General features: G+C 40.3%; 2 protein-coding genes and 1 long non-coding RNA gene across 4 annotated transcripts; 2 read left to right on the forward strand and 1 right to left on the reverse strand.

Annotated features, from left to right (window-relative positions):
* The first annotated feature begins 298 nt into the window (after positions 1 to 298).
* Positions 299 to 12,970, forward strand: LOC115783764 (protein-serine O-palmitoleoyltransferase porcupine). Its single transcript, XM_030734749.1, has 15 exons — positions 299 to 448; positions 1,074 to 1,216; positions 1,313 to 1,505; positions 1,896 to 1,939; positions 2,061 to 2,242; positions 2,335 to 2,465; positions 2,569 to 2,589; positions 2,867 to 2,881; positions 2,973 to 3,098; positions 3,198 to 3,298; positions 3,439 to 3,515; positions 3,608 to 3,671; positions 3,878 to 3,963; positions 9,635 to 9,745; positions 10,289 to 12,970. The coding sequence occupies exons 2-15, from the start codon at positions 1,081 to 1,083 to the stop codon at positions 10,388 to 10,390; spliced, it is 1,389 nt and encodes a 462-aa protein (XP_030590609.1). The 5' UTR covers positions 299 to 448; positions 1,074 to 1,080; the 3' UTR covers positions 10,391 to 12,970.
* Positions 12,971 to 13,253: 283 nt separating this feature from the next.
* Positions 13,254 to 14,268, reverse strand: LOC115783796 (uncharacterized). The gene is made up of 4 exons (XR_004020240.1): positions 14,155 to 14,268; positions 13,962 to 13,993; positions 13,810 to 13,879; positions 13,254 to 13,602 (listed from the first exon to the last, which is right to left on the reverse strand). It is a non-coding gene; the product is annotated as an uncharacterized LOC115783796 (long non-coding RNA).
* A 750-nt stretch (positions 14,269 to 15,018) lies between these two features.
* Positions 15,019 to 22,910, forward strand: wdr13 (WD repeat domain 13). 2 transcript variants are annotated; one of them, XM_030734469.1, is made up of 10 exons: positions 15,019 to 15,081; positions 15,582 to 15,669; positions 15,796 to 16,027; positions 16,438 to 16,547; positions 16,804 to 16,934; positions 17,028 to 17,335; positions 19,333 to 19,513; positions 19,666 to 19,807; positions 19,980 to 20,098; positions 21,996 to 22,910. In XM_030734469.1, exons 2-10 carry the CDS (start codon positions 15,629 to 15,631, stop codon positions 22,178 to 22,180), a joined length of 1,449 nt encoding a protein of 482 aa, XP_030590329.1. In that variant the 5' UTR covers positions 15,019 to 15,081; positions 15,582 to 15,628; the 3' UTR covers positions 22,181 to 22,910. The 2 variants fall into 2 exon arrangements, with proteins under 2 accessions (XP_030590329.1, XP_030590328.1); XM_030734468.1 differs by lacking the exon at positions 19,980 to 20,098 and having other exon boundaries at positions 15,034 to 15,081.
* The last annotated feature ends 719 nt before the right edge of the window (positions 22,911 to 23,629 follow it).

The raw sequence follows: 23,629 nt of genomic DNA on the forward strand, positions 1-23,629 counted from the left end.
TCAAGGATAAACAATTTAACTAAAAGATTATGTCGATTAAGAGGTTATTGATGTTGGTACGTATGTTCAGAGGGCATTCCTCCGCATCCTCATCTACAACAGTCCCGTCTTCAGTCCATCTGCACGCTGTCCACGTCCCATTGGTTCGGATGCGCCGGGTTGTGGTGGTCGGCGACGCTGCTTGGACGTCTCTGCTGTCACTTTAAGCCAATGAAAGCGATGGTTGGCTGACGTCCCTTCAGCTGCGCATCAGATTGGTCGGTGTGTCGTCTCGTGGCTTCATAGATGACAGGTTAGTGGTGCTGATGCTGTGACAATGGGAGTCATCCAGATATGCATCATCTGGACCGAGTGTGCCTGAAAGACAGCAGCAACACGCAGGCTCGAGTGATTGTAAAGGGACGGAAAAGAAGCAGTAGAGAAACGAGGAGCATCCTGCTGTGAAAAGGTAAGTTTTACGCCTGGAAAACAAACTGACATGCCGGGGGGAGGGGGGGTGTCCTCTTAGCTGTTTTTGATGTGAGGTGGGGGGGTAGCTCTGAAGTAGGTTGTTAGCAGGACTGAAGCAAGGATTAGCAGCTTCTGCCAGATTTCTCGCATACATTTAGGATGCGTTTGCTTCTGGCCAGTCGCGCAGCGCTGAGCACACGGCAGCGTTTGTGCAGCGGCTGAAGGAAGGCAGCTGTGAGTCAACTCATCCCCTTGGTCGACTGCATTGCGGAGAGAGTATGCCTTGCAGAATAGCATATGTCACATATTCTACACATGCCCAAGACCCAGTTCATAATGTTGTTGTGATGAAGTCTTGATACTGTTTATCCTGGGATTTCGTTTAATGCATCCAGTCTGATGCACTGGCTACAAGATAAAAATGTGTTTCATCATAGGTTTAATTACAAGAAGATATCTCTAGCGAAACTATTGGTAGCAGTTGCATCCATTTGCACAGATTTGTAGTGAGTTGCTTTGCATGCTGGGATTTGAAGTTAAATGAGCAGTATTTCGATATACTTTACCACAGTTGTTGTTGTTTCTGTTGACAAATGCATTTTGGCTTCCCTCTGGTTTCTAAGTCTAGTGATGGGAGCTTTCAGCAGACAGAAGTTTTTCCAAGAGCTCGCTCATGGTTGCCTGCTGCCTACGGCTCAGCAGGGCCTGGAGCAGGTATGGCAGCTGCTGGTTATCTGCCTGCTCTGTCGGCTTATCTGGATGTTCAGTGAGTTCAATATTTTGGACCCAGTCAGTGTTATCAGCCCTGCATGTTGATCTCTAATCACATGTGCTATCCTTTATTTTTATCTTGCTATGCCAGGTCTCCCTTCTTTTGTGAAACACCTGGTCACAGTGGCTGGAGGTTTCTACACGCTCTACCTGTTCTTTGAACTCCACATGATCTGGGTGGTCCTTCTCAGCCTTCTCTGCTACCTCTTCCTCTTCCTGTGCCGCCATTCTACCATCCGGGGCACCTTCCTCTCCATCACTGTGCTTATTTACCTGCTCCTGGGGTAAGAGAGTCCTCCTGTGATACCTGACAGTCCAGTACTGAACCAAAGACCTTCTAGAAGCAAGTCTCGCCATTTAGCTGCTATGATGAAATACCACCAGGCATATATTAAAGCACTTTCTTTGAAGCAAATTCTAAATTAGCTTTTATTTCAATGGTGATTGGGACAGATCTAAGACAAACTACTTAGAAAGTTTAATGACTTTCCCCCAATGTAAGCTCTTCAAAGCTTTGACTTCCACCACTGTCTTTGCTGTTATGGACTCTCCATAAAATCCTGATTTAAATTCAGGATTCTCTGAGTGCCATGTCACTGGCTTATAATGTTATATAGTGTTTTTCAGAAGTGCAGTACATCAAAAATATAAATATTACTGTCCATTTTCATCAGGGAGCTGCATATGATGGATACCACTAACTGGCACAAGATGAGAGGTAAGGCAGACACTCTTAAAACCATAAATGTGATTGCTGCTTTATGTACCTTAAAATTCATATTCTGTAATACCTCCTTTTGGAATACACCGACCGTTTAAATGTTGCTGCTGTCATTCAGGTTCTCAGATGGTGGTTGCAATGAAAGCCATTTCTCTGGCCTTCGATTTGGACAGAGGTGTTGTGGCCAGTGTGCCCTCACCCATTGAGTTCATGGGCTATATTTACTTCGTGGGCACAGTCATCTTTGGTCCCTGGATCAGCTTCAACAGCTACAAAGAAGCTTTAGAAGGCCGTAAGCTGGTAAGAGTGATACTACATCTCTTTGATCTGGTTGAGGATTCTTTTTTTTTAAATTATCCAGAGAACAGCTGCTGTTTCTTTCTTCTCCTTAGAGCTTTTTGTGGCTTTTAAAAGTGTCTGTTAGCTGGGTGAAGAGCCAGGTCTGCCTTGTTATTTCCAACTGTGTGGCACCCTACCTCTTCCCTTATTTCATACCTGTCTATGGAGACAAACTGCTACGAAGGTGAGGAGAACACGGAGGTATCGTAAACAAATCCCCGTTTATTCTTGACTTACATTATGATTTGCTTTTCTACTAATGTCCCTCTTATCTGCTTTGTTTACAGCAAAAAGAGGAGGAAGATCAGGTAGTTAATCAGCCACCTCTGATTAAATCAAACGTTGTAGGCATGCCTTCCTCATAATTTGCAGTGTTTTGCACATTTAGTTTGTTGTTTACCATTTGTGAAAAAACCCTTACTTGCATGCATCTACCCACATCATTCCCCCTCTCTGTGCAGCTACATGTGTACCACACTTTCATCAGCTTGGTGAGACATTAATCAGCATAAGGCAAGTCATTAAAACACTTGTATGAATGTAATGTGTCACTAACATTGCTCTCTTTATCCTAATGCTTCTCAGAGGTACAGCAGCAAAGTATGTCTTTTACTCCTGTGTAGTAGTTACTCCATAAAGTTGGATTTCATTTGAAATGTGATTGTTATATCCATCTATTTCCTTCTGTTAGGTGGTTACTGGCATATGAGAACACGATGTCTTTCCACTTCAGCAATTATTTTGTTGGCTATTTGAGTGAAACTACTACTACTCTCGCTGGAGCAGGCTTCACTGAGGAGAAAGACAACCTCAAATGGTCAGAACTGCGTGCACACCTGTTAACATTAAGTGTTTTTTTTTTTTTCTTTATTTGCATTTATAACACGCCACGGCCCCTTTACATTTTATTTTGTAGGGATATGACCGTATCCAAGCCACTTAATATAGAGTTTCCACGGTCAATGGTGGAGGTGGTGACATCGTGGAATCTGCCCATGTCTCGCTTTCTGCACACCTGTGAGTTCAAATCTTAACAGCGATTACTCGAAGGCAGCAGCTGTTTTTGTTTTCCGTTGCCGTTGTGAGTGTAAGGATGATGGCTCATTTAAACAGACATTCTTATGCCAGCCCACAGATGTTTTTCTCTCATCTCACAGATGTTTTTAAGAGTGCACTGAAATTTGGGACGTTCTCTGCCATAATGGTGACATACACAGCCAGTGCCCTTTTGCATGTGAGTCTGAAATGGACTTCTTCTGCAATTACCTGTAAATGTATTCTTGTCAATAAGTGGATTGTTTTGACTCGAGCTCTTATGTCTCACAGGGTTTGAGTTTTCATCTGGGTGCAGTCCTAATATCTTTGGGGTTCATCACATACGTTGAGCACGGTGAGCAGAGTTTGTCCGATGTTTTTCTGTTTTCTGCATTAGAACCTTTCCATTTGGAGAAGGTGCTTAGGTTTGCAGTAATGGCTAATTGGACCCACTGTGAAACAGTTTCTGTTTACTGCAGTGCTTGTAATTTTCCTCATAGGCTGGAAAAAAGCTCATGTATTGGTTTTGTTTTAATGCACTGGACTTGTTTTGTGTTTTAGTGTTGCGGAAGAGGCTTGCAGCTATTTTTAATGCCTGTATACTGTCAAAGAAATGCCTGCCAAACTGCTCTCACCAGAACAAAAAGGTAATATGCAGCTTCCTCTTCCATTTGTTTTTTTTGTTTTTTTTTCAAACAGAAAACCTTTGTTATCATGCAGTTATTATTATTATCAGCTGTGGACTTTTGAGACTTGCATGATTATTAAAGGAATTGAGTACATAGGATCATTTTTGCCACTTTTTTTTAAAAAACCGGTGTGTTTATTAAACCTTCTGACAAATTTAAACAAAAAAATGAAATATCAATTTGCATATATGAGTTTTAATTTGTATTATTTTTACAATATCTGGTATTTTTGTGCAATTTATTGCCTAAGGTAGCATTGCATGTGTCTGATTGTATACATCAGGTTTTTCAGGAAAAAAATCTCACTGATGATGTAAAGGTCTCAAAAACCTGTGTATCAAATATGAGACACTTGGCGTTACAGGGTTTAATTAAGGAGATGCTAGCATATACTACTGTGCAAAAGTCTCGAGCTATGATGAACCAACAAGGGGGTTCCCAAAGACCTATATCCCCGCATCGGGTGCAATGTGTCCTCAAAAAACTGAGGAATTTGTGAACAAGTGGAGGATAAAGGGGGAGTGTCAGGCCTCTAAAAACTACAGCAGATGAACAGTATCTTGAAAGCTGTGTCCTTAAGAAATAGGAAAAAATCCAGCAAGGACCTGACACAGAACCAGAGCAATACATCATACCCTTCAATTGATCCATATACTATTCACTGAAGCCTGATCAGAAATGGTCTCAGTGGAAAGGTGGCTGCAGGAAGCCATTCTTGAGGAAGGGAAACAGGCTAAGTATCTGATTGGCAGTTGCTTCCTTTTTCAGCATGACAGTGATCCCAAACACACTGTTAATGCAGTAAGCATACCTGGATAGAAAACCACAGAACAATTCAATTCAGTGTTATTTATATAGCACCAAATCACAACAAGCAATCGCCTCAAGGCTTTTTATATTGTAAGGTAAAAGGTAAAAACAATAAGGGTAAACAATTTCCTTTAAGTAAGCACTTGGCGACAGGGGGAAGTAAAAGCTCCCTTTTTACACTAAGAAACCTCCGGCAGAACTAGGCTCAGGGAGGGGCAGTAATCTGCCCTGACTGTTTGGGGGTGAGGGGAGGGACAAAAGAAATGCTGTGGAAGAGAGCCAGAGATTAATAATAACTAATGAATAAATGCAGAGTGTATAAACTCATAGAGTGAAAAGAGGTGAGTGAAAAAGAAATGCTCAGTGTATCATGTGAACCCTCCAGCAGCCTAGGCCTATTGCAACATAAATAAGGGGTGGTTCAGGGTCACCTGATCCAGCCCTAACTATAAGCTTGATCAAAAAGCAAAGTTTTAAGCCTAATCTTAGAACTAGGGAGGGTGTCTGTCTCCTGAATCCAACAAAAGAGGGGCCTGAAAGCTGAATGCTCTGCCTCCCATTCTACTCTTAAGTACACTAGGAACCACAGGTAAGCCAGCAGTCTGAGAGCAAAGTGCTCTATTTGGGTAACATGGTGCTTTGAGGTCTTTAAGCTAAGATGGGGCCTGATTATTCAAGGGCTTGTATGTGAGAAGGATTTTATATTCTGTTATATTATATAGAATTATATTCTATTCTAGATTTAACAGGGAGTCAATGAAGAGAAGCCAGTATGGGAGAAATCTGCTCTCTCTTTCTAGTCCCTGTCAGTACTCTAGCTGCAGCATTCTGGATCAACTGAAAGCTTTTCAGGGAGCTTTTAGGACAACCTGATAGTAATGAATTACAATAGTCCAGCCTAGAAGTAATAAATGCATGAATTAGCCTTTCAGCATCACTTTGAGACAGGATGTTTCAAATTTTAGAGATATTGTGCAAATGCAAGAAAGCAGTCCTACATATGTGTTTAATATGTGCATTGAAGGATATATCCTGGTCCAAAATGACTCCTCACAGTGTTACTGGAGGCCAACGTAATGCTATCCAGAGTAAGTATCTGGTTCACACCATGTTTCTAAGATTTGTGGAGCCCGAGTACAATAACTTCAGTTTTATCTCAATTTAGAAGCAGGAAATTAGAGGTAATCCAGGCTTTTATGTCTTTGAGACATTCCTGCAGTTTAACTAACTGGTGTGTGTCATCAGGCTTCATGGACAGATAAAGCTGAGTATCATCTGCATAGCAATGACAATGTATGCAATACTTTCTAATAATACTGCCTAAGGGAAGCATGTATAGTGTAAATAGAATTTGTCCTAGCACGGAACCCTGTGTAACTCCATTATTAACCTTAGTGTGTGAAAAAGACTCCCCACTGACATGAACAGATTGGAGTCTATTAGATAAATATGGTTCAAATCACTGCGGTACAGAATCTTTAATACCTATTGCAAGGTCTAACCTCTGTATTAAAATATGATGTCAACAGTATCGAACGCTGCAATAGAACAATCCCGTCATGGATTGGTCTCCACAGAGCCCAGACTTCAATATTATTGAAGCAGTGTGGGATTATCTTATCTGTTAAAGAATAAAGGAGGACATACCAAATATTGACTTTCATGCTCATTAGAATGGCACAAACTGTTTTCGCTTTATATGCTGTGTTCCCTTTTCACACGTTTCAGTAAAATGCTGCACCTATTTCCCATTTTCTGAGCCAAATACAAAGAAATGAGGGTTGGCTCAAGCCCTAAAATCGGATGCAATGGTGCAGCATTGGAAGCATAAAGTTAGTTTAATTAGATTAGTGGAATCTAATCAGTATCACAACCTTGAATTCAAATTAAAGTCTGTTACCCTTAATGTCATTTTGACCATGAACACCACAGCCTGCACTGTACCAGCCCAACATAGTTCATTGCAATAATCATCACCATAATACTTCAAAATAATCAGTTTATCCTTCTTTAAACTGATTATTTTGAAGTATTATGGTCTAGTATTTTTATTCAACCTTTCAATAATTTACAATAATTATTATACTTCAATTTCTTTTGCAAGACATTTCACAATATGAAAAAAAATATAGCTTAAGCAAAACTTCATGTATAGATCCTGGTTAAAAACTCTGAAATGGATTAGGACAGTTAATCAAATGTCACTTGCTGAGCAGTCATTACCTTTGGAGATAATCTCTCATCTTCCTCTCCTGTCCTGTTTTTCTTACATCTTTCACCATCTCTGAGAGTGTCACACATTAATGTTTTTTTTTCCCCTCCATGAGATAAGACAGAGACAACTTGTGTTTGGTGATATTTGCTGAACTGTTTAAAATTTCCATCTGAATTTACCTCCCTCTTAAAAAACATTTCTCCTCGTATACCCACTCCTCTTCAGTAGCGCTACTCAGATGCTGAAGTACCGCAACCACAACTTTAACATCTGTGTGATGACCAAATCACATGGCTAAGAAGGGAAAAGGGATGTGTTGATGGTGTCATTTATTTTCATGCTACTTAGCAAGTATCTCCATACCATCAGCTGGAAGCAACAGCAGGCTGCAGCACACAAAAAATAACTCATCAATCAGTAGTATGCATTAATCTGCCAGTCAGGTTTAATTACGCTGCTCCAGATCATTCCGGCCAACCTTAACCCAAGTTGTCCCATTACCTCACCTTTCTTCTAATTTTGTACAAACCTTTGCTTCATTTCAAGGTTGAATTGAATATATTTTGGTAGCAAAAGATCAGAGGTCAAGCTCACCGTGGCATCACATCTGTCCCATTTTCATCAATATAGTAGTTCAAGTTCAAGTTTATTGTAGTCATTTCAACAACACAGTTGACAGGAATTTATCTTGGTGTGCTCACATATACCACACATCCAACAACACACGACACAACATGATACAAAATACAAGTGCATGTAACAGATCAACCCATGAAATTAGTGCAGTGTATCACTGTACCTTTCTTTAACATGCGTTTTAGTGCAATGAGGTACCGTCCAGACTGCAGAAAGGAACAGTCCATAGAGCAAGATGTACAGTTAATAATGCAAATGCCTGATGAGGATAAGCTGAATTAAAGGGAAGTTCAGTGCATGTTTAAGTGCCTAATAGCTTAGAGGTAGGCACTAATCCTGAAGCGTGATGTTCTGCTAGTAATACGCCTGTATCATTTGCCTGATGGGAGAAGATTGAACAGGTGATGTGCAGGGTGGGAGGAGTCAGTGATAATACTTCTAGCCTTCCTGGTGCTTCTGGTGGCATAGTGTAAAGCTATTGAAGGAAGACTGCAACCAGTCTACAACATAGTACTTTTGTTTGTCCTGATTGGATGTGTTACAGTACCAAGTCAGGATGGAGAAAGTAAGCACGCTCTCTGTAACAGCTTTATATAGAAAAAAACTTGATTCAGTATCTCTTGATATTGTGAAATCTATTAAATGCTTTGATAAAATTTGATAGAAGTTCTTCAGATTTGGTACAAATGTTTGAACTTAAGGATCAATTGGATTGAAGTTGACGGTCACATGTACTGGTCACTGTGACCTCACACAGCACAACACTTTGGCAATAACTCAAATTGATAAGCTCATTATGATGAGAGTTCACCACAAATAGCATAAAATGATGATGTCATGATATTTTTGTATCCAAAAGGACAAACGTCTGGACAGACTTGCAACTTGATTGCTTCATATGAACAAAAATTTGAGAATTAAATCATTTATAATATTAACATTTTGATTTACTGTAGCCTTTATTCATGTAAACAAGATAAGTGTTCGTGTTGGAACATAAAAGATTATTACCTCACCCACCCCTAGATGGAGGGAGGTTATGGTTTCACACCTGTTTGTTTGTCTGTCTGTCTGTTAGCAACATAACTTATAATATTTTGAACCAAAATTTATGAAATTTTGTGGAAATATTCCTTAGGGGCCCAGGAACATATGATTTCATTTTCAAGGTCGAAGGTCAAGGTCATCAAAAATTTTCCAAAATAGAAAAAAGTCCCTATTATCATTTGCAAAATTTTAAAACTCATATCTCACTGAATTTTTCATCTACTGCGATGAAATTTATTACTATCAATAATTTGTTGTCTGTTTTCTATTTTAAATGAAAATACTCACAATAATGAAAAGTGAACTACAAACCCTGCACAAAAAAATCCCATACAATTCATATCTCGGCAAATATTTGGGTGGTATACATCTATTTTCTATGCGCCATAGGATCAGCACATAGAAAATTTGGGGTGGGAGAGGTATGCGCTCTGCTGAGTGCCCTTCTAGTTTACTTAATGTTTTACTAAACAAGTGTGTTATTGCCATCACATCTGCTGCAGTTATAATATAGCAGCCTTGAGGGACTGCCTTGCACCATAATTTGACACAATTTGGGAGTTTGCTGACAGGATGCCCAGCAAAAATCCCCCTTTTTTTTACGCACAGCAGAGCACGGGAAGGGGAACATAATCATTCATGCCAAGGAAAAACAGCTTGTATGAACCACAGTGCATAATTAGGACATTATTACATCGAAGCCCCTGAAATTGTGGTTTTAAATCTTAAGTAGTTTGCCATTTTGGCTAAAAGAAGGCATTAGTTATCAAGAGGTTGTTAACAAGCATTCTCTGATAATCGGCCTCATCAAGTCTGTATAAGAAACTGGATAGAAATAATCCTGCACAGATTACAGATTTTGGGTTAATATATTGAGTAAGAAAGTAATTTGTTCTTACATTATATCTTCTTCCTCCACAGGGGTTATGGGTGCATATGATTAACATAGCATTCAGTGCTCTGGCAATACTCCACCTGACATACCTCGGCTCAGTGTTCAGCTCCAGTGTGGACTTTATGGAGGAGGATGAGGTAAGATATGATAAGCGTATACTGATCCCCAGAGGAAAGTTCACATTTTGCAGAATAGAACCAGAGAAGAGGTTGGAAAAATAGCATTTTAAAATAGTAAATAGAGAGAATTATGAAAATGGTATCCATATAGATATCATAGCTGGGTATATGACAATACTTTGGCTAAATACAAGGTTTACAATTTCAGTATATATGCAGAAGGAAAGAGGCTAGCAGTGTCCTGTAGACACAGCATTGTGACACGCTGTAACACGTGTTTTGAAAATTAAAGGTGTCTATATTTACATGACCTCCTATAAAAATGTACAGTTCACTGTGACATATGAACATGAGAAATGCTGCATAGGAATTTAGCCTTAGTTGCGATATTTATTATCAACTAGTAAATGAATTTATGGTTTTGCTTGACGAATGACCTTAGATCAAAACATTTTTAGACAGTACAAACAAATAATCCCATTTTGTAAAGATCTTTCAACAAAGGTTTTAAATAATATCAGTCATTTTATTGGGCTTTCTTTATATGACATTCCCTTATAGGATGACATCACCCATCATACCATTCAGAAGTGGTCAGAGCTGAGCTGGACCAGTCACTGGGTCACATTTGGATGCTGGATATTATACCGCCTCATTCTCTAATAATAAGAGGTGAAGAAAGAGTGAAGGAAGCAATAATGAGAGATGGAAAACTGGTTCTCCACTTCTGCACTGTGACTTTATCCTGCATCAGACCGAAGAGAACAGAATCATGCTGTATAAAACAATGAGCCAACATGCAGTGTTCAGGTTTCACTGGCTGGGTAATCTATTATTCTAACCTGCTGGGGACTAATTTTGATATCCATGAAATGATAGCTCGCTCCTCATTTCTTTTCTCCGCGTCGCACCCTTTTTATCTGAGCCGCAGTTGTCGAGCCCTCGTGTTGTGACAGCGGTTACTGATGTCTCACTGAGTCACAATCAATACCTATCAGCATGGTGGATATCGGGTGCTCCTTTCTGTGGACACATGATAAAGCCCATTATCTAGGTTTCAGCATCAACTGCGGCAGATATCTTCCAGATGTGGTTTCTCTTCCCTTCAAATGTTTTTCAATCGTGCTCTTTGTTTTAAAGGGTCAGGGTGGTAGGCATCTATGTCTTATAGTTAACAAATCCCATGAAATGACCAAAATCAATAATGTAATTGTAGATCTCTCAGTACTTTACAGTTTCCTCCAGCCTGTCTGTCTGTAGTACTCAGCCCTTCTTCTGTATGCTCTGATTTGTAGAAAAAGCCCAAAAAGATTATGAAAGAGCTGGTGACTGTAAATGTCACTCAAATAGAAATGACTAGAATAAGGAATCTCTGCAGTCCATGGTGGGAGCATTCCTCATTCAACCATCATTAACACTGTTGGCTCCATAGTACTGCACTGGTGCTATGCAGAGCTTTGCAGGTGCATACCTACTTGATATAGCTGTCTGCTGCCACTTGGGGACAGTATCGAGAACATGAGGAACCCCTGAAAATGCGGGCTACTCTTTGTGTTTGCTTTGGTGTTGGTCCTTTGCCTTTGTCCACAAAAGACTGTATATGAAAGATGGCTACCTTGACATTTTTGGTTTGTCTAATCCCATTTTAAAGCCTCTAATTTAGCTCTATAGCTGTCACTAACCCCACCCCCCTTCTTTCTTGGAGACAGAAGAGACCATATTTATCTGAGGAGGTGGATTGCAGCATTGCCAGCTAATGCTAGCTTGGTTAGCATTCTGCATTCATAGGATGTATGGGGCACACACACAAATGCTATTAAATACTGCTAATTAATGCTAAATGCGCTTAGAATAAAGTAAAAGGATTTCACTCACCAAGACTAAAAGCACCAACACCTCAAATGTTAACTTAGACTTAAGTTAACTTAGACAGCTAGCAGAATAAGTAACTCCCACCAACCTTAAAAAAATGTACATAAGTGTAAGTTGTTTTTTAAAAAAATGCAGTGTTGATGCAGTTTTTATAAAGAGAAAACTTTGATATAGAGGCTAAAATCATTTCATGGATGCAGTTTATTACTGCAGTAAATTTGGGGATTTTAACATTAGCGTCGATGTGGACATTTGGGGTATTTTGGCATTTCTTCCTCTTTCTGTGAGCTCCGCTGTGGTTGATCTCTTTCTGGTTCAAGCCAACCTTTCAACCAATCAGTATTCAGCCTACACACTGGCACAAGAACAATGCACTATGTGCTTGTTGGAGGAGAGCGTGCAACCATGTTTCAATGTGTCCATCATTTTTCCTCTGGGTGAACATAGAGCTACGCTAACAGATACCAACAGGGAACGATAAATCAGCTTTGACCCAACCATATCAGACATTTTTGAATTGCCTGGTTTGATTGAGGAATGACCATTTGTCTTATGCAGAGACCTATTGTTAACAATTTTCAATTTAATATACATAACAGAACACAAAACTTTCTATTAGGTTAGTTAGGCTGTTAGCTTTGGTCTTTTCATGGAATTACTATAAGAAATAAATATAATATTACTAGTCTTACTTTTTAACAGAGCTTGTCTCTCAAGTATGTGTAAGAAAATATGGAATTTACTTTTGAATGAAAAGAGCACAGATTATGGTTATGAGGCAGCAATATTATTATCACCAGTAATGATTTCCCCCTTTAGTGAATTTTAGATAAAGACAAATATTCAGTAAGTCTATGAATTAAAGTTTGTGGTGGAGTTTCCTAATGGTGTTTGTATTTAGCTTTGTGTTATTTTGATAATTTAATTTCATTTGAATTAATTCCTCTGGCTTAAAGTAGGTTGTATCAGTATTTTTAACAATCTTTTGTTCGTCAGTGCTGAAAAAAAAAAGGTTTAGAATCAGGGTAATTCAAAATGAGATTATGCTCTATTAAATATTCATCCTTAACTACAGATTTTTAATACACAGCTTCTTTTAAGAATACATTTATGTAATTAATGATGATCTGATAAAATAACACAAGTGTCTAAATCAGACTGTGGTCGAGTCTATCTTTCTTAAATCTAGGGTGTCAAAGGATTTGCTTCTTGACTAGTATGTTGTGTTAGATTAGAGCCTGAAAGTTTGTCCATGCCCAAGAACAAGTGCTCAGTCTCTGCAGACCTAAAACCACCCAGTATTTTAAAACTTGTTCTGATATTTACTTTAGGCCAATGTTTTGTCCCTGTAAATGTGAAGGCACTGATACACCTGTGATATTTTTATAAAATTTATAATGAAATCTGGAAGGTTGTCTTTGATTCTGTGTCGACATTTCTGTTTTGTTTTTTTGTTTTGTTTTTTTTGGGGGGGGGTCTGAGAAGGTGGAATATTAGGTGAAAACAAAAGTCTGAAAAATATGGACTGCTGTAATAAATAATTCTTTATTTTAATGATTTACAAAAATAATGTATGAACTGTTATATAGTCAATCATGGCATAAGGGTGAGTTGGAGAAGGACTGCATGTATTCTTCGTTTTTGCCTTTTTTTCTTTTTTTTTTGCTCAAAGCAAAGAACTGGTCAAACCTGGAGTCTGTTTCTGAGCATCCAATAAGCTAAAGTGGACAGTGTGAGAATGGTGAATGTTTAACAACAGATGGTGATGGAGATCAGGTTCTTTTTTTTTTTGCCTCTGCAAGAGGTGAGCATATGCTGTATTGCCAGGCCACACAACAGCACAGTCTGCAGGCTCTGGGGGAAAAGAGCGGAGGGGAGGGGAGGTGCACTCATCCCTGTCTGCCCCGAGGACCCCCATGTTTACGACGGCAGGACCCCAGCAGTGTCTCCAAAGCCATCTTCACAAATGCCTGGAAGTTATTGCTTCTCTCCCTTCGGCTGTCCTGCGAGGGGATAAAACACAGACAGATACCTTCACTGGGGACACAGCAATCACAGCACTTCCTTTCACCACAGTGTGCCACAAATAGGGGATTTCATATACTGCCCCAAACCATCAAAACCAATTCTACACAAAACTATAAATGTGTTTTAAATATACATTATTATTTGTATTTCTTGGAATTTTTATAGTTAATATAAATGCTTACCTCCTTGCTTCTTGTTATCATCTCCTTTCTGATCACCTTTCTTCGGCTGCTCTTTAGGACTCTGAGGTTGCTGTGAAAGTAAAACAAAATAAAGTCAAGCAGCAAAAAATACAGGTTGAGAGAAGACTTGGAATTGGTAATGATGTTCCCACCTTGGTAGTTGACTTCTTGTCTGACTTATTACCTGAAAATGGTACAAATATTTAGATGTGTTTTAAACATTTGGCAGCAAGGCCACCTTTGCATTTTGCATTTAGCTGATTTTATTGAACATGTATCCAGATAAAAATTTAAAAAATGTTTTGTATACATTTTTTCTTGTCATTGTCGTTGCATGCTACTAACCTTTCGTTCCTGGCATTTTGGCTGTGCTCCAGAGTCGATGGTGTTTTTTTGAGAATGCAGTGCTTAATGTGGTGTTCAACTCGGTCATTTATGGCCCGTGCTTGTGAATGGTTGTGTCACTGGGGCCCCTTCGAGAAAGAGCACCATGAACAAGCAAAGAGCCCCGTCAGCTGAGCAGCATGCCCTACAGCTCTGCAGGTCTTTGCTGAGCCAGGCGAAACCTCAGAGCTGACCTTGTAATACTGCCATTGTGAACGCACTGGAACTGTGTGTTTGCCTATTGTGCATAGCAAGAAAGCATTTTCATCATGTTACAGGCAAAGTGATCATGTTTTTTTTTTCTTTTTGTTATTCAGATAAGTCATGGATCACATTTTTTCCTCCACACTGATAGAAAGTAACACTTTGTCCTTAGAAACTCAAATGGTGTTGTTACATATTGCTTTACTAAACTGGCCTCCAACATCGTCAGCACTTTAGGAGTGGAGGGTTTTGGCAGGGATCATTAAGTTATACTCAGATTTGCCATGCTTTGCATTTTCTATGTGGACTAGTAAAATATTGCTGATATTAATCAATTGATTATTTTGCTTCTCAGCGGGTCAAAATGGTCCCTAAAGACACCATAATATGTGAGTACCAAATCATGCATAGTTTTTACTTTAAGTGTAGGTAAACAAATATAAAGCTGTAATATTAAATAGATTTTTTATTAAAACCCCATATAACCGTGCTATTAATCAGTAGAATCAGCCTGTTTTACACCCTAGTTGATCCGCGATCAGTTAATTATTGTGACTCTGATATTAAATGTAAACGCTGTGATTCATCATCCGGATTCATGCAGCTCCACATCAGGGAGCGGGCAGGTTACAGTATGTCACGTGACTCGACAGGAAACGCAGCGATGGAGAAAAGCTAAGGAAGGTGAGCTGTTTCTAAACGTTTTATTGAGTTTCTTTGCTCTGTGATCACCACGTATGCCTTATACGCTGTATAAAAGTGTTAGCTCGTAGACTGACTAGCTGAACGGAATACTGAATGAGAAATTGTTTTTTATGAGAGGCAGTCGTATATGATGTTGTGGCTAACTTGCTAATTGAAGGCTAACGCCAGTTAGCTCGCCTGATCGACTTGTTTATGGAAAATAAAAGCTGAAACAGTTCAATAGATTATGTCGGTTCTCCTTACGGATTATTTTCTGGTGTCAAACTTGCACTGTATGACATTTCCGTAACACGGTCCTTTCCCTTCGCTGGCGTTAGAATTTGCATCATCACTTCATTTTTGACGCTGTGATGGTGGGAGTAATATTTCAGTTTTAGCAGTGCATCATTCATGTCAGCTTGTCTTTGTTATTATACACTGGGTATATGTAATGCTCTTTGGTTAAAGTTGCTAAAAATGTGGATTGTGTCTTGTGACAGGTATCTGCCCAGGCAGTGGCTTCCTCTTTACCCAGAGTGCTTGTGGAATGGCAGCAGTTTGGCAGCAGGTGTTGGCAGTGGACGCAAGGTGAGACTCAGTCAAGCAGCTGGCTTTAATAGTCCAAACTGATGACGAAGCCATTCAGACGTGTAATTGTATATGGATCATTTGTGAGTTATTGTGTGTGCTGTGTCATTTCTTTCCCCCTTCCAGGTACAATGCTTACCGCACGCCTACCTTCCCACAGTTCCGAACTCAGTACATCCGCCGACGCAGCCAGCTGCTCAGAGAGAACGCCAAGTGTGGCTTTGAGCCAGGGCTGCGCAGGCAGTACCTGAGGCTGCGCAGTCAGCTGCTGGCCCTGCGCTACGGGCCCCTGTCTGAGCAGAGCAGCTTCAGGGCCAGCAGTGTGCGCAGCTCCCGCACCACACTGGACCGAATGGAGGTCAGACCCAAAGAAATAGAAAGGGCAGGAAAAGTAGAACAGAGAAAATAGGAGGGGAGGCTGCACTAATTTGGGGAAAAGAGGTTTTAAAATAACTTAAGGCTGGAAAGGAAGTTTAGGATGTAAGAGCCATCTGGAAGGCTTAACGTAAGTTTTGATCAGTAAGCAGCATAGCCAAGCAACACTTTGGTTGCCCGTTCATATTAAACTGAGCAGCTTGGTTGAAATTGCTGGCATTGCCCATGTACGTGGGCAGTATCAGTACCTTGAAAATGCATGGTAATTTCAATAAGTTTTCAACATTTCTTGGTTGTTTTTGTTTCATGATTCCTTGTGGTCTTGAGTTCTTTCACTCACTCCTTTGAGGTTCTTTCTCCCTCTGTGGCTCCCGCCCCTCTGCTCTCTGGCAGGACTTTGAGGAGGACCCCCGTGCCCAAGGGGCTCGTGGTCATCGCCGGTCTGTCAGCAGAGGCTCCTACCAGCTACAGGCCCAGATGAACAGAGCTGTCTACGATGAGAGGTACTCAGAAGAGTGCACTCAGAGGCCGGCTTGCATCCAGCATTTTGTCTCATTGCCTTAAGCAATTGAATTCCTTTTTGATTTATTTCTCCAATGAGCAGATGTGTTAGGTTAGATTTAGTGGCCGTAATTCTGGTTCTGAAGCACTGAGTAATGACTGGATGTCTCATATTGAGTGGTCAGCTGTAGGCAAGGGTTGCGAGGTGTGTTGTATTGATTATATGCTTACATTGCAGTTTTTAATTTGTGACCACAGGCCTCCGGGCAGTTTGGTGCCCACCTCGGTGGCAGAAGCCAGTCGTGCCATGGCAGGGGATACAACCTTGAGTGAAAATTATGCTTTTGCTGGCATGCACCACATATTTGATCAACATGTTGACTCTGCTGGTAAGTAAATGGTTTTGAATTCATTACAATCCATGTGTAATACACTGAAAATCAACATTTATTCCATATTCTTATACTTTTTTGTTCTTTAAGTTCCACGGTTGCAGTTTGCTAATGATGACAAGCATCTCCTGGCTTGCTGCTCACTGGATGGCACCTTGTCCATTATGACACTCTCACCACCTCCTCCCAGTGTGAAGGTGACCCTGAAGGGTCATGGAGGTCCAGTTACAGACTTCGCCTGGTCTCTGAGCAATGACATCATTGTGTCGACATCACTGGACGGGACACTGCGTATTTGGAACACAGAGGATGGTCGGTGCATCCGAGAGGTCAGAGACCCAGAATCCAGCGAGTTGCTTTGCTGCATCTTCCAGCCCATGAATAATAACCTTACTGTGGTGAGTCCCATGTTACCTGTCATATAATGTTTTGTGTTATCTAGTTATCTGGTTACACTGAAGTGGAAGTAACTTTTCAAAATCACCTTTATTGACTATGTGAAAGAATTCATGACTACATGACTATTTTTATTCCTAAGGACATGCCCTCATTCATCTTGCAAGTATAGGTTGAACCCCCTTTTGCCTTCACAGCTCCCTTCATTTTTGGAGACATTCTGCAGAGATTTTGGTCCATATTGACATGATAGCATTACACAGTCAGCTGTACATCCATGGTGTGAATTTCCAATTCCAACATGTCCCAAAAGGTGCTCCATAGGATTGATATGTGGTGACTCTCGAAGGTATTTGAATCCAGTGAACTCATTGTCATGTTCAAGAAACCAGTTTGCGATCATTTGAGTTTTGTGATATGGTTCGTTATTTTACTGGAAGCAGCTATCAGAAGATGGGTACGCTGTGGTCATAAAAGGATGGACATGGTCAGCAATAATACACACGCTAGGCACTATTACACACAGTAGGCTGTGGTGTTTAAACAATGCTCAGTTGGTACTAAGTACTAAGTGGCTCCATATTGTAGCACTTTACACATTTCACTTAGTAAGCGAAAGATCGCTGGTCTCCAGCCGCAGACAAATCTCCTTTTGGGTTGCGTCATGAAGGGTATCCGACATAAAACTCTGCCAGATCAAAACACGCGGAGCTACCCACTGCCACAACCCCTTTTGACTGAAAGCCGAAAGTAATGTACAGTTGGCACTAAGGGGCCAAAGTCGAAGTTCTAACCAGTGGTTGATCGCCCAGCGCTGTGCTGAGGTCGTGTTTCACTGGGCTGAGAATTTCAGCAGTTGGAACTGATTGCTATCACAACAGTTAGCAAGCGGGTGCGGCTATTGCGAGCTGTCATCCAAAACCGAGGGGGACCATCCGTGTGTCCTTAACTGTAGATGATATAATTGATTGTATTGTCCTATATAACATGCATTGTCTTTAAAGTATTAATGAGTTTGATTAAACTAACTTATTATTACTTTACTGAAGATATCACAGTAAGTTATGAATTTTTTTGATTTTCTATGAAATGTGAACTTCCTAAAAAATTAAAGCGCAAGGTGTGCAGCTCCATGAATTACTGTTCTTAGTAATATGAGTCTACACTCATAATCTGTCCTTGGTTGCTAAATTTAATCTTGTGTTTGAAATTTCAGAGGTCTGAATTCAGTCCCAGGCTACTCATTGAATGTGTGTGTTAGTATTCATCTTGTGTTAAAAAGGAAAAGGATGAGTAAGACTAGTTTTGTAACATTGTTGAGACAAGACGCTGGTTAACCTGAAAAATATTTGGGATGTCACGTATCTGTTAGCAGATGTCTGCTTATACCTTTACTATTTTCCACATGCTTAAAGGCACACTCCTTTTCCTTCATGGTCATCCGAAAGTGTAGCCTTTTGGGAAATGTTGAAAGATTTGCCTTTCTAAGAAATCTGAAGGGGACATTTGCATCTTTTCTTTTCTACAAACTTCATAACACGCTCTAAAATTAATTAATTGTCCCATTTATTCCAGATGTTTCCCCTTTTTGTGAGTGAAGTATGAATTAAACCTTTCATGCTGAGGCAATAACTCCAAAGAGAAGCCTTTTATCCCAGTTTCAATAACTGAATTACTATTTCCACTGTGCAGACATTGATTAAAATTTTAGAATTAAATGTCAGCTTTTGTGAAGTGGTAAATGTCTCGGATGATTTGGATTTTACTTAGCTGTTTGATGTCAAATACTTGAACTGATGTACAGAATGTAAACTGAAAGCAGTGTTGTCATAGCAGTGTCCATTTACACCTCATTAAATAGAACATAAGAAAGATAAATTATTTTTTTCACAGATCAAATTGCAACAGAAAAAAATGTTACAAGTCGATTTCACAGTCAGTTTCTCAGTGAAGCCCTGTGGAAATATTAAAGGTCTTCATTCCCAGGTCTGTGTTCCAGGTGGGGAACAGCAAGCACCACCTGCAGGTGGTAAACATCTCCACTGGGAAGAAGGTAAAGGGGGGCTCTAGTAAGCTGACAGGCCGTGTGCTGTCTCTCTCCTTTGATTCTCCGGGGAGGATCCTTTGGGCTGGAGATGACAGGGGGAGCATCTTCTCCTTCCTCTTTGACATGGCCACAGGTACACCTACATTTCCATTTGGAAGAGGGCCACATTAGAAATTATAATTAGTTTTTCTCTAAAGAGTATGCATGCTTTAGAGGGTCAGCAGTTGATCTGTTTCTGTCGGCCTTTGCTGGTTCTGCCACTCCCCACCCCCACCGCACCCACAGGGAAGCTGACTAAAGCCAAGCGTCTGGTGGTGAGTGAAGGCAGCTCTATCTGCAGCATATCTGCTCGTTCCTGGATTAGCCGAGAGGCCAGAGACCCCTCGCTGCTGGTGAACGCCTGTGTCAATAAGCTACTGCTGTACAGGTCAGTCTGCAAGGGCAAGTTGCTGTTTATTAATAGGCAGTTTTGTCTCCGCTGTGCAGATTTTAAAGCTGTAACGTCTTTACTTGTAATGTGTGCTTATGATGATGCATTTATGCTGCTACATTGAACATTACACTGAATTTGACCAGTTATGACACCTTCACATTGGCAGGGTGGTAGACAATGAGGGTACACTACAGCTGAAGAGAAACTTCCCCATCCAACATGGATCCCAGCTCGTTCATAGCATCTTCTGCCCCCTCATGTCTTTCAGACAGGGGGCATGTGTGGGTAAGAAGTCTCCTTGTGATCCTGCTGTGATATTTGAATAGAAAATTAGACCACAGTTTATTGCTTGCTGCAGGCGATTCCGTGTGAAACACAGCCAAAAATAGCATACTGCTGCTTTAGGTTAAAAAAAGACAATCTTTGAGCAGCTAAGTACCCTATGATACATCTCCTATAAGATAGGTTGCTAACATGAGAGCATCGCTGGTACATTGCTTTTGCTTTCTTTTTTTTTTCTTTTTTTTTTTAATTTTCTTTATTTTCACATTCCTGGATACTTGTAGTAAAAATGGCCAGAGTTTCAAGTAAAGAGGTCAGTGTATCTGCAGTTAACCTCTGAGAGCCATAAGCTCAGGCTATTTCATGTCCTAAAATATATACTTAGACTTATTTACACTATTTCCTGGTATGTAATGCTCTACCAGAAGGTTCAAGAAATGTATCTAGAAGCTCCTTTCTGACCACCATTAAACAATGAAGTAGAACTACAAGACTTTAGACCAGGGGTGGGCAATTCCAGGCCTCGAGGGCCGGTGTTCTGCAGGTTTTAGATGTGTCCCTGATCCAACACACCTGAATCAAATGGCTGAATTACCTCCTCAGTATGCAGTCAAGTTCTCCAGAGTCCTGCTAATGACTTCTATATGTGATTCAGGTGTGTTGGCTCAGGAACACATCTAAAACATGCAGGACACCAGCCCTCGAGGCCTGGAGTTGCCCACCCCTGCTTTAGACCCATGTACCATGAAAGTAGGGTGTGTGGTTTTTTTTTTTTCTTTTTTGGGGGGGGGGGGCATACAGGCCACTACAGCCATAAAATAGCTCTGTAAATAAATGGAAATGAGGTACAGTGCTAACTCCACCAGGTAAAGTTAGAATACCACAAGTCATGAGTTTAAAGTTAGGTGGGCAGTCTTCAAGGAATCCGGTCTTTAAGTCCAACGTCATTTCCGGGTCTAAATGCTCCCAAATAAACAGCAATGGCATATCCAATGACTGTTCACTATTAAGGATGATTGTAACATACCTTATCAATTGCAGCCATTTCTGCTTCTCTTTCTCACCAGTAAAATCACAGCTGAGTGTGTTTTTTTTTTTCGAGTCGGATTGGTTAAAACAACCAGAGACACAGCATTGCTGCATATTGATCACGTGACAGTTTGGACCCAGAAATGGAATTTTACGTCATCACTTAACAACCGGATAATCAGGTGCTTGCTAATAATTATAGACTAATATTTTTTGCTTGAAATGCCCATTCCCACTCAAACTTAATACTTCTCTAAACACTTGGTTTAGTCAGAGAGCATGGATCTCCTTAATTTGGTCATCTTGAGCACAGCAGACCCCACCCCCCACCCCCACCTGCTGTTTAAACCTTCTGTTTGTGGGGGGGAGCCAGTCAGAAAAAAAGTTCTAATTGTTCATGTGAAATCTGTCCATGTACGCTCATTAAATACATTAAGCTAAGCCATCAACATTTATGAAAAAGGTCACCTTTCATTCAGTGCTCTCCTTCTGGGATAGCCTATGTTACTTTCTCTTCATGCTGGAAGTGGAAAATAAACTCCACAGTGTGTCTCTGTCCTCTCATCAGCAGCAATATGTCTGCACAGAGGACGTGGTGAGAGATGCACCTGTGCATTTCTGCTGTTGCCTCTGTGTCGCACTGTATGCATTACAGTGAGTGGATAGTGCTACATTAACTGCCTGAATTATTTTTTTAATTTTCTGTGTAAGAAATAATATGATATACATCCTGTTGTTGTCACAATAATTAGTGTGCACCTTGAGGGTGTCTAGAGACGGGATGAACTACTGAGTCCAAAATTAAATCTTCTCAAGCTGTCCTTGTAATGTCGCCTCACCATTTCTTTTTGTGTTTCTCCCTCTGCCACAGTGACTGGCAGCGAGGATGGCTGCGTCTACTTCTTCGATGTCGAGCGCAACACCAAGGCGATAGTAAACAAGCTGCAGGGCCATGGGGGCCCAGTGTTGGATGTCAGCTTCAACTGCGATGAGAGTTTACTGGCATCTGCCGATTCCACCGGTATGGTCATCATCTGGAGGCGTGAGCAAAAGTGACTGATCCACTAATAAAAAAATAAAAAAAAGCTTCCATCCACTGCATATAAAAAGCCTGCTGCTCTTTAACTGTCCAATAACAAGTCCGTAGATTTTCACTGGAATGTAACAGGCTGCGTCAAATGTTTAATGTAATGATACTCAAGTGCAATCAGAACACCATGCTGTGTAGGTGGTAGGGATGTCTTAGAAATTCATGGTGTGGGAGGTGGGCTATGTGTGTCAGTGCTCCTACAGCTGCAGCTGAGAAATTGCTTTTTTTTTTTTTTCATTCTTGTTTGTTTGTTTTTTTGTAAAGAAAGAGCACTAATACCATGCATGTGTCATGGCTGACCTCCAGTTGTGTGGATATGACTGACTTCATGTGAAGAGGATACAACATAATTTTCCAGAAAAAACAAAGCAAAGAAAGCATTTCCTATCACACTGACAGTCCCTCTGGCATAGATCTAGTTCACTATTTATGTAACTGTTATTCAATCAGTGTAATCAAGTGTAGTAAAACTGCCTTATTTGCTTTCAGTTGCTGTTTTGCATTTGAGACCATGTGCATGAAACTGAAATCCAGATCAGGCAGTAGGCATATCAAATCATCACGAAAGATAAAAGTGTGTTTTTAAGTATGTGTTTGTACTTAACCTGTATGTGTGTGCGCGTGTTCTTGGTTCATGCTGGTTGCTGACTCATATAATTTATTTAACAAATCCACAATAAACTATTGTAAATGTCAGTTGTCTTTGCTTCCTTTTTCATAAAAATACATTTATTACCGTATAATTAGAGATGAGGTACACAGAGAAGTAAGGTGGTCAAACCTACAGTGTAGGAGAATATTAGTCATTGTGTGGATTTTCAAGATCTACACAGGATTGCTATTACAGTACATCAGTGATTCAATAGTGTGTAAACATTTTGAGGTGTTGTATATGATTGTAAGACTGAGAAGAGTAGTAAATTCTCTCTGGGTATAAGGCACCGTAGCAGCCCTAAGGATTGAAACAGCAGCCTATAAGTCCATTCATCCATCTGGTTGCAAAAACCACTAGATAAATTCCCATGGACAGGATCACCTGACTTTTGTGATCTTGGTTGACGTTCCAATCTTTATAAAGCACTTTATACTTAAAATATTTCGGCTCTCTTATGGATGAATTTCACATTGGTGGTTCCCCTCATTTCTCTCTTTTGCCATTATCAGATAAAAAAATTCTATTGGTCCAATCTTTAATTTACTAATAACCATTGTCCCATAATAAGCCACATAATTAGGAGTACCTGGTCAAGTGACTATTAACGCAAATTTCTAATAAGCCATTCACATGGCACCAACTCAGTTCATTTAGGCATGTAGACATGGTCAAGACAACCTGCTGAAGTTGAGATGGAGCATCAGAATGTGGAAGGAAGGTCATTTAAGTGACTTGAAATGTGACATGGTTGTTGGTGCCA

Source organism: Archocentrus centrarchus, chromosome 7 (assembly GCF_007364275.1).
Source record: "Archocentrus centrarchus isolate MPI-CPG fArcCen1 chromosome 7, fArcCen1, whole genome shotgun sequence".
NCBI lineage: Eukaryota > Metazoa > Chordata > Actinopteri > Cichliformes > Cichlidae > Archocentrus > Archocentrus centrarchus.

Excerpts from the sequence above, each read along its gene's own strand:
- LOC115783764 (XM_030734749.1), top strand. The coding sequence starts at position 1,081 with ATGGGAGCTTTCAGCAGACAGAAGTTTTTCCAAGAGCTCGCTCATGGT. Across the intron at positions 1,940-2,060 it reads TAACTGGCACAAGATGAGAG|GTTCTCAGATGGTGGTTGCA; the intron begins GTAAGGCAGACA and ends GCTGTCATTCAG. Across the intron at positions 3,516-3,607 it reads CAGCCAGTGCCCTTTTGCAT|GGTTTGAGTTTTCATCTGGG; the intron begins GTGAGTCTGAAA and ends TATGTCTCACAG.
- wdr13 (XM_030734469.1), top strand. The coding sequence starts at position 15,629 with ATGGCAGCAGTTTGGCAGCAGGTGTTGGCAGTGGACGCAAG. Across the intron at positions 15,670-15,795 it reads GTGTTGGCAGTGGACGCAAG|GTACAATGCTTACCGCACGC; the intron begins GTGAGACTCAGT and ends TCCCCCTTCCAG. Across the intron at positions 16,028-16,437 it reads CCACACTGGACCGAATGGAG|GACTTTGAGGAGGACCCCCG; the intron begins GTCAGACCCAAA and ends GCTCTCTGGCAG.